Source organism: Pipra filicauda, unplaced genomic scaffold, assembly GCF_003945595.2.
Source record: "Pipra filicauda isolate LSUMZ 115617 unplaced genomic scaffold, ASM394559v2 scaffold181_size1560634_pilon, whole genome shotgun sequence".
NCBI classification, from domain to species: domain Eukaryota; kingdom Metazoa; phylum Chordata; class Aves; order Passeriformes; family Pipridae; genus Pipra; species Pipra filicauda.
In genome coordinates, this window is record NW_024104289.1 from 450,526 (window position 1) to 460,607 (window position 10,082).

General features: G+C 45.2%; 1 protein-coding gene across 1 annotated transcript; it reads right to left on the reverse strand.

Annotated features, from left to right (window-relative positions):
• Positions 1–1,105: 1,105 nt before the first annotated feature.
• FGFR1OP2 (FGFR1 oncogene partner 2) lies at positions 1,106–9,078 on the reverse strand. The gene is made up of 6 exons (XM_027711655.2): positions 8,973–9,078; positions 6,673–6,809; positions 5,705–5,822; positions 5,291–5,433; positions 3,141–3,254; positions 1,106–2,822 (listed from the first exon to the last, which is right to left on the reverse strand). The coding sequence occupies exons 1-6, from the start codon at positions 8,974–8,976 to the stop codon at positions 2,685–2,687; spliced, it is 654 nt and encodes a 217-aa protein (XP_027567456.1). The 5' UTR covers positions 8,977–9,078; the 3' UTR covers positions 1,106–2,684.
• Between the last annotated feature and the right edge of the window lie 1,004 nt (positions 9,079–10,082).

Below are 10,082 nucleotides of genomic sequence, written 5' to 3' on the forward strand. Positions count from 1 at the left end.
ATGGATAGTTTGCTTGGAAAAAATTAGTCTTCCCAAGGGGTGAGGTGGGGGAGCTGGGCTGACCTGTCCTATAGATCTGTGGCTGCAGTGACACCCAGAGGCTGGAGTGTGGAATGTTCTCTGGGAAGCCACTGAGGAAGTGCATGATCCAAGGAGCCTTTTTTGGGATGGCTTTGCCAGACCAGGTTCTAGAGAACAAAGACCAGGTTCTAGAGAACAAAGGAATGATCCTGTTCCTTGGAATGTTGCCAATACACATCTGGTGGTTGTCCCTTCCCACTGCTTGGATTAGCAGGTTCGGTGTTAGAGTTTCCTCTAGGAACAACAGCTCCAGTAACACTTTTGTTTGTTCAACAGGTGCTCAATGTTTCTAACACTTGTTTTCCTGCTCTCAGGCCCTGCCTGCTCCAGTCCACAGCTCCAGGCACCCAGCTGGCTCGGGGGGAGGTGGCAAGGCTTTGTCCTTCCATGCTGGGAAGAAGAGAATTCCAAAGCAGAGCACCAAAGAGCTCGTTTGGGGGGTGAGAGGGAGTGGTAGGAGCACAAGGTCATGTAAAACTTCCCTGCCTGCTCAGAACTGGCTTTTCACAAAAGCACCTGTAGCAATTTTTCCATGTTATCTGGTGCAACAACATTATCTAATGGGCTTAAAATGAGCTGGATTAATTGTTTTTTTAAATCCTGAATGCTGAGAGGGAACAAAAACCACGTGCGGGAAGCAGAAAAGCTCAGGAACACTGAAAAGAATTTTTTAAATGACTCATCATGTGCTACTCAGTGAATTCCTGGCGAGCCAAACAGCAGCTGCCTCCTACGATACTCAAGCTGTGCTTTTTTCCTTCCAAGACTGAAAAGTTGCACTGAGTGTTTCCTTAACAGTTGGTTAATGAAGAAGGGCTGAGAGAAGGTGGCCTTTGGACACCTCCAGCTGAATGTTGTTCCTGCTGCATCTCCTTGTTCTTTCACTTTTGGTTTCTGGTGCCACTTTTGGACCTTGATGCTCCTTCCTGACCAACAGTGTGGAAAAGGCTGGTAAACAAGTGTGATGCGGAAACTTCACTACATTCCTTCCCTTCCAGCCTTGCTTTAATCATGGAAACATCTGTGTTTTCAGTCAGCTTTATTGATAAAATAAGTTTCCTGTACAGTACACAATTCTAACCATAAATCCTTTCCAAGCCATCTGAGTTACAAAAATAACAGGTATGCCATGAAAAATAGTCACTCCACACACTGTGAAGGCTCTTCAGAATCCTGAAGTGATCAGGGCAGGGGGGTGAGAGGGGAGACATATCAAATGTGAGGGCTGGGAGTAGATAAATTAAGTCGCATTTCTCTTCAATTTACAAAAATAAACACTAATCAAGTATTATTTCATAATAGAGCAACCTCCAAGTATTGCCACAGACCAACAACCCTCCTCTGGAGTCAGAAGTCAAGCCAGAATTCAGCCATGGAGCTGCATCAGCATCCAGGGGGTGGAAATGTCTCTGACACCAGTCAGTGGCTGAAAAGATGCTTCCAGAAACAGGAACTTCAGCAACTGAACCCAAAATCTCTCATAAAGTTTGCAACAACAGAACACTCCAGTGAAAAAAAATGTTGCTTCTGGCAAGCCACGGCAGAAATGCAAAATCTAAATCAGAGCAGCACTGGCAAGGTTTTACAGAAAATAACAGCAGGCAAGAGTATTCTGTGCTGGAGCTAAAATGTTCCCCCAAAAATTTCCCTTGGATGTTGAGCAAGTTTGGAAATGGTTCTAACTCTGTTTCCATGCAGGTGGATGTCCTCAGCGTGTTGTTAAGCCTAGAAGGTGCTCAGGGAGGAGAAGCAGCAGTTTCTCCATTTATAAAATGTGCTGTGAAAATGAGCTGATTTATCTGTCCTTTCTGCAAATAAATTAATGGAGGCCCAGGAAGCTGGATTTAAACTGGCACCCTTGGAAGTGCTGGATCTGAGTTCCTTCTGTCGCTGAAAATCGAACTTGCCTAAGGGGTGATTTCTGAATAGTTCAGCTCTGCTTAACTCACCTTAAAACCTTTTTGGTGACTGGTTAGTACTGAAGAAAGGGAAAATCAGAGTATTAATTGCAGGCTGCCAACCTTGCCCTGAGCTGCTCCTCCTCCCACCCACCTTTCTGCAGCCACTGCTTGGGTGCTTTCCAGTTGCTATTTCCCAGTTAGGAAGTTTAGTCCCATCTATTCCTTCTCCAGTGTGGCCTTTTCTGCCTCTGTGCCCTTTCAATCAAACAGGTTTGTTGCAAAATGAGGATTTATTAAAAAAGAAACCAAAGGAAAAAATGTGGATCATGCACAAAGCATATTCATAAGTTACTCCTTTTTAGCCAGAGATTGGACTTGAAATCTTACCTTTTCTTATAGAATAGTTGCACTGAAACTTTGCATGAGCAATAACTTATGTAAGTTATTTGAAATCTCACCTTTTATCTGCAAAATGATTTCATATAAAAGGAATTCCCATGAATCCATTTCCTGCTGCAGTCAGACCTATGGCAATGAGTCTGTCACACCAATGTAATTTATTTCACACAGTATAAAAGCCACTGAGCTGGAGTTTGACACGTCCTCTTGCTGGTGCCCTATTCAAGAACAAGTGCTTGACCAGTGAGCCCTGATGCTCCGCTGGGAAAGTGTGCAACTGAGGCTTTCTGGTTCCCACAGTCCTTAGCTTTTCCTCAGGCTCAAATCACTGCTTGTCACTAATCCTGACAGGGAGGTGCTCTCTGACGCATCCTCTTTCTTGAGGTTCAGAAACGATTCTCTAGTGATTTGGAGGATTTCTCTCAAGCCTTTGTTTTCTTGCTAAAAACAGAAAGAACAAGGCATTTAACAGGACTCCAGGAAGAAATCATGGGAATTACATTAGCAACCTTCCCTCTACTCCAAACTAATGCAAAAGGATTAAAATCCCTTATCTTCTGCAACTGAGAACATCAGGTTTCTGACCCTTCTGCTCTGTTACGGCTCCCCTCTGCACCCCACCTTGAGAGAAAGCTGGAGTGGCGAAATGGCACTTGCACCCCTCCAACCAGGGAAGTGTAACACAACAGGAACTCCACAGAACCGGCTGTGCTGCCATTCCCTGCCTTGCTCCCTGTTGCAGTGGTGTTCCACCCTCACCTCGAGCTGGGTGATGCGTTCCTGCTCTTTGCAGCCGTGCCTCTCATCGATCTCAATGGCCTTTCTCATCACTGCTGCCATTTCGGTGATCTGGTCCACATGCACCTGCAGCTCCTGACACAGAAAGGGTCAGTAATATATTAATTGAGCAATATATTTAACAAAATGAAGCATTAAATGTGCCTCATTTTAACTGCTGTGACAATTTATTAACACACACCTAAATTTTGGAAAATAAGCTCCCACGGTACGAGGCCACCATGGTCCTGTTTATTCCAATCAATCTGTTTTGTCCCACACTGACCCCTTTTATCAGAAGTTTCTTAACCGTGTCCTCCACGGCCTCCAAATGGAGTCAGCCCCGTGCTTGCCTTGCCAAGGCCTTCCTGTGCAGCAGGAATTGCCGTGTATCATTTGGGATATGCAAAACAACTCAGCTGAGAGCAGCAGGGTCTGCAACATTCTTTCCAGTTGGAAACCTAATCCCCAGGACCAGCCCATGGACATTTATCTCTTCAGGACACCAGAGGCAGTGGTCATCCTTTCGATGTCCTGTCTTAGGAAACTCACATCTGTCCTTCAGTCTTTTTTTAGATACTTCTGCTTGAATCCACCTCCAATTCCAGCTTATGTGGGATCTGGGTTTCAGAGGTTCAAGAAACACTGCTGCCTTTCTCTGCAGAGCCTCTGAATTCCCTCTGGAATTCACTGCTGCCCAGTTAAGCCAGAGAGTGGAATGGTGTTCCAAGAAGCTTTTGTCTTGCATTGTCTTTTTCTCCACTTGTCTTTTATTCCAACTGTACTATGATGCCAAGTCTTTGTCATGCCCAAGCCCTAATTCAGCTGTTTCCTCCTCCAGTGCCCACTCCCATGGGAGGGGCCAGGGAAAAACTTGCTGTAAATCTTCATTTGCTGCTCAGTTTCCAGTGCAGGTGATGACAGGAAACATTTTTTCAAAGAAACTCCAAATTTAGCTTGGCAGGAAGCTGTGGTCAGGCAGGGATAAGCCTTGAGAAGGGCTGTGGGTTTCAGATATCCTGCTCTCCTCCCTCCTTCCTATTTTCCAGCTTCTGTGCCTCAGGATCATTATGACTTCAGGCCTGTTCCAAGGTCATTGATGTCAGATCAGATATTAACAGAAATCAATGATCTCCTGTAAACAGGCACTAAAGGTAAGAGCTGGCACTTGAGGAAACAGCCCTTTCTGGTACAGCTGAATTCCTTGGCTATAATGGATTTTTTACATAACAAGAGTGTTTAAAAAGTGCTTCAAGACTGTTTAACCTTACTTAATGTGAAGGCTGAGCAGGAGAAAAAGTAATGAAATTCCAGAATCCTAAATGTCAGGTTAAGGGTAATAAATCCCTTTTGTCAGGCATTCTTGTGGGATCAGGTTTAACAAAAATGTAGAAGCCTAAATCTCCAGTCTCTCCATAATATTGTGTGATATTATTTTTTTCTTTTTTTTTGTCTTTTTCCCCAAGCTTTTAATCCACTGGAGTACTCCTAAATGAAATTTCCAAGTCCATTTGAGGATGGATATAATTTTACTTTCCTGTGTTGGTGCTCCTGAGTCTGTAAGAGCTGTTATACCATGTGCTGAGGTAATTTCTTCTGTAAAGGATCTATACCTGTCCTTTTGTAGGATTTTATGCTATAGTTCGAATCCAGTAACGTTTTTCAATATTCCAAAGGGCTTTTAAAATATATTTTTTTTAAATTTATGATATTTAAGGTAAAAATATTTGAATATTGGATTTAAAAAGCTTGTTCTTCCCAGTAAGCACGGGTTCACTAATTACGTGTTGGAGTCAAGAGCATTAAGCTAAAACCAGTCTAAAAATGTGAACATCACTGAGATCTGGCAGTGCAATAGGACAGTTGCCTTAAAGATCAAAGTAAAACATAAGTAAATTAAGTAGATACAGCAATGAAATGCTACTTGTTTAAAGTTTAAATAAGTGAGAAGCTGGTAAGGTTGAGTTACTCAATTGCTCAAGTTTCCTGTTTGTGTTGCATGGACCGGATTACAAAAATTAAGACTTGGTAGTACAGTGATATAAAAAGTGAGACAAAGTAAGCTTTGGGCTAATCCACTATGAAATGCTAATTTAAAAAAACAAAGGCAAAAACCTCAATGAAGTTCTTACCTTGGAATGTTGCTCTTTTAACTTTGTTATTATACTTGGGTCATCTTTTTTGCTGGCCATAAGCAGCCTAAACATCTGTTCTCTGTACTTGCTCATGATGAGCTCCAGAGCAGACTGATGCTCCTCCAGAGATGTGCGTAGTTCTGCCAACAGGATTTAAACTTCAGTTAGAGCTTAACAAAGAACCAAGACAGGAGGAGAAGTACATTCCTAGTGTACAGAATTCCAGAAGGAATTACACAACTGTGCTTACACCACAACTTGTTCTGACTGCTCCTAAGTTAGTTGTTTTTAGCAGTGGGAAAACACATCTTCAAACAGATCCCTCTATTGCAGAATTAAGTTCTATTTATCTCCTCACTATTTCCAGTGGTGCAACTGGAACTTGGAAAGGATAGAATTTTCATGTTTTACCTTTATTTTCCTGCTGCAATTCCCTAATCTGTCTGTTTTCCTGCTGGATCCCCATCACCAGCGTGGACCGAGGGCGATGTCTTGCTACTTCATTGAGCTCTTGGATTTCTTCTTGGTACTGGGTATTGAAAAAACCAACAAGGCACAACATATTGAGTAAACAAAGGCTGACATTACACAGCAGTTAACAAAGCACCACTTCTGTCAGTCAGGGTCTGTAACCAGCAAGACAATGTTTGATTTTAAATAATAATATCAAATGCACAAAGGCGTTGTTGACATGCTGTCCTCTAGAGACATAAAAGCATCGCCTTTGTATTTAAACTAGTTTCATTCCATAGATGTGTGTAGCGGGTGTTATTTATGCAGGTCAAGTTCACCATCAGGTAATTTAGAACTGATAGAGATGTGGTAGAGACAAACCATGAGTTCATTAACCTCTCTATACTCACTGTGGCTTCCCAGTCCCTTAAACCACAAGACTGTGGGTACAAGTCACACAGATCCAAGTGAGTGGATCCTGACTCCCAACAGAAGGGTAAATTCAATACTCTTGATCTGAAATCATGAAGCCTCGGCATGACGAGTTTTACAGGGCTGAATCACATGCAGGGCTTTATTATTTTATAGCCCTGTTAAGATATCCTGTGTTTTATTAATGTGACAGGATGAACTCCCATATGGAAAGTCAGGAGACACCTTTACGTTCTCCAGGAGTTCTCTACTGAAATCTACTCAATCTAACGACATGCCTTGACCATCAGAACAGAAATGATCACAAGCGAGAAAACCTTTTCACAGGATCCAACTATACAACCAACCTATTTTTAGGTGGCAGTCACACCTACAATAAAACACCTCTGGCATTAAAGGATTACCCGACACTGTACTGATTCTACAGCAGCACAGAAGTGACGGGAAATTCCATGCTGATGTCCCAGTGGAGTAACTAAGGTTGGGAAGCAAACCTGTTTCATGGCCTCGACCCTCTTGTTGAGCGCCGTGGTCTGTTCGATGAGCGCCTCGGCCGCGCTGTCGTGTTCCCGCAGCCGCTCCACCAGTGCCTTCGCGTCCGCCAGCGCCTTCTCGATCGTGCAGCTCATTTCTGAACATCACAAACCGTCATTTCCACCACACCCCCCAGTCGCTACGCACACAACTATCGGCGGGATAGAGCTTTGTTTTTTAGCCTGAAGCAGCTGGATACAACCTCCTGACAGTAGGATAATTAAGGTGTAAATCCAGGTTTACAGCAGGCTGGAAGATTTTGATGAGTTAAATTGGCAGAGAAGGAACAGCTCAAACTGATGGAGAAAACTGCTCAGGAAAAGCTCAGAGAATTAAATTTCTTCATGTCTATAAATGAACACAAACATCACTGCCTGGAATGGAACTGTGAAATTTTCTGCCGGATGGAGGAAGACAGCTTGCAAAATGCTTGGACATAGCAGCATTTCCAAAACACTGGCCTTTACACTGAATTTTTTCTGTATTCATGTTTAGTCGATTAAGTTTCAAAACCAAGATTTTCAGCCTTTTTCATTTTCTTTTCAGAAACCTTGCACTTGTTCTACTGAGAAGGAAATCTACTTCCATTCCTTCAGCGTCAGACAGCAGGGATAGAGGTTTATGAGAATTATGAGACTTACTGATATCAGGCTTAATATTTGCTTTAGGAAATGTTCTAAGGTACAGCAAGAATCAGCTAAACCCATTTCTTAGCCAGGCTGTTTGGGAAAGTAAAGATTTTTGTAAGGATTAAAGATTATTGAGTCTTTCCTGAGCTACATGGAAAAAAATTGCTTCAAGTTGATTTTTTTTAACTTTTTCAGGCACATTTACAAATCATAGTACAGGATCTTTACGCCAAGCTTAAAGAAATCCTCAAATTTACCTCAACTGACCTTTTCCCACTGTCCTGGGTAAGTAGTAGAAGGAAGGATATTTCAACCACCAGAAATTAAACCTGCGTTTTCTGGGATTATGTGTGTTATCAAAAACATCCGGATTTTGGCACACAGATTCCTATGAACATTCCTAATGTTGATTCTTTCCTGCTTGTTTATCAAACAGCATTTTCATTTAAATTGCCATCTGATGTATCTGAGGTATCAAGTTCTTCAGCAAAGAACTACCTGAGTTATCACTGGTAGTTCATTTATTCACTCTGATTTAACAGTTTAAGTTCTTTTCAATATTAAATAGAAAGGAATCATTGTGCATTGTTTTTAGGGATCTGCTTTCCCTGCTCCTCCTTCCAGTCTCGGATTCCTACTGGACCACAGAAATATCCCAGACAAGAGATGACTTTCCAACTTGCTGAACTGCTGCAGGAATTGATTTAATGAGATCCATGTTTGAGTGAAAGGCTGGTCTTCAGATTTTCCTTAATTCACGGTCCATGTGTAAACAATTCAAAATTCTTTCTGGCTGCCTATGACAAACAAAACCTTTGCCTTATCCTGCAGTTGAGCTAAACCTGGGAGTTAACCTGGACAGTCAGGGGGGAAAACCCCCCAATTAATTAAATATAATTGATTTAAACAAATTCGTATGGCATATTATTTTTACGAGCATGACTACAGGAACTAAATTTAATTATTCCTGAACTCTGCCCTACAAGAGATGCCCAGTTCAGAGCAACCTTGTCAACAGGTAGCAGAGCAACAACTCAGCCCAGCAACACTCCTCCTACACATCCATTCCCTGGCACTTCCTGCTATTTACTAATGGCTTCCATTAGCACATTAAAGAAAAAAACAACACTAAATAATAAAGATTTTTGTGCAATTATTTAGTTTTCCGTCTCTTCTTTCCTTCGTATCCTCACTGGAAACCTCATTTTCCCACAGCTCCAGGTATTACCACAGTGACCAGCTGGGCAGCGCTGAGCCAGGATGCAGTTTCCAAGGAAGTCAGGCGGATGCAGAAGTCCACCAGCATTCCCGGTGGGACAGGGGCATCCTTGGGGTGTCATCGCCACACTCCCGCTGTGACAGGACCATCTCGGGGGTGTCACCGCCGGGAGCGTCGCCCCCCCCCCCCGCCCCTCCCCCCCCCAAAACCCGCCGCCATCGCGACACCAGCGCCTGCCAAGACGAGCATCTGAGAGGTCCCTCGCCCGTCCCCGCTCGCGGGTCTGATGGAGGTGGGGGGGCTCCTCTTCCCTCACGGCGCCCCAGCCGTGGGGCGGGCCGCCGCGTTCCCGATCGTCCGGCTGCGGCCCCTGCGGCGCCCCTTGTTCCCACGAACCCCTCAGGATACTCACTCATGCCCGGGGCTCCGGCGGCGCCGGGGTGAGCCCGGAGCGGCCCCGGCCGGTGACAAATGGCGGCCTGAGGGGCTGCGTCGTGCACCCGCCAGGGGGCGCTGCAGCACCGGCCGTGCGCGGCTCTCGCGAGAGGACACCCTGCTCCATCACCGCCCCGCCCCAAATCTCGCGAGAGGTCTCGGCACGGTCCCTGGGCCTCCCGAGGCGGGTTGGAGCCAAACTCGGGAAATTTGTTTTAAAATTGTTGATAAGCAGCTGCGCCGGGACAGGGGTGATTAACGTATTGCGTTGTGAGCTGGGTTAGGCTGGCTGTTGGGGACGCCTTCTTCCCTGTGAGGGTGGTGAGGCCCTGGCACAGGTTGCCCAGAGAAGCTGTGGCTGCCCCATCCCTGGAAGTGTCCAAAGCCAGGTTGGAGCAACCTGGAATAGTGGAAGGTGTCCCTTCCCACGGCAGGGGGTTGGAACTGGGTTATCTTTAAGGTCCCTTCCAACCAGCAAACGGGGTCGAGTACTAATTAACAGACAAGTTATGTAACGTGCGACCAATGAGCGCTGGTGCCCTTCTTCGTTAAAATGTAAAAATAGCGTGACGTTTCAAAGAACAGGGAGCTTTCTGTGGGAGCAAACTGGAATAAAGCACAGAAATCCCCCACAGACGGCAATGAAGCAGAGAACTCCCTCAAAGACTGGGATAAAGCAGAGGATTCCCAGGCAGCCTGGAATAAAACACAGATTTCCCTCAGAGACCGAAATATAAGCAAAAAATTTCTTCGCAGACTGGATTAAAGGAGAGAATTCCCTCACAAACGGGAATAAAGCAGAGAATTCCTTCATAGACTGCAATAAAACACAGAATTCCCTCACAAACCGGAACAAAACACCCGACTCTCTCTCCGCGGGGCGCGCACCGCGGTTACAGATCTCGCGAGACCTCACCCTCTCCTGCACTGGTCCCGCCCCGAGGGCTGCCCTGAGCTCTCGCGAGATCCTGCGGCGCGCGCTCCGGGCGGGGCGAGGGCCCGGAGGGCACCGGGGCCGGGATCGGGACGGGGACAAGGAGTGGGAGCAGCACGAGGAGCGGGGCCGGGCGCGGCCTTGGCATGTCGG

Excerpts from the sequence above, each read along its gene's own strand:
- FGFR1OP2 (XM_027711655.2), bottom strand. Across the intron at positions 5,823-6,672 it reads GGGTCGAGGCCATGAAACAG|TACCAAGAAGAAATCCAAGA; the intron begins GTTTGCTTCCCA and ends TTCAATACCCAG. Across the intron at positions 2,823-3,140 it reads AACGCATCACCCAGCTCGAG|CAAGAAAACAAAGGCTTGAG; the intron begins GTGAGGGTGGAA and ends TTCTGTTTTTAG.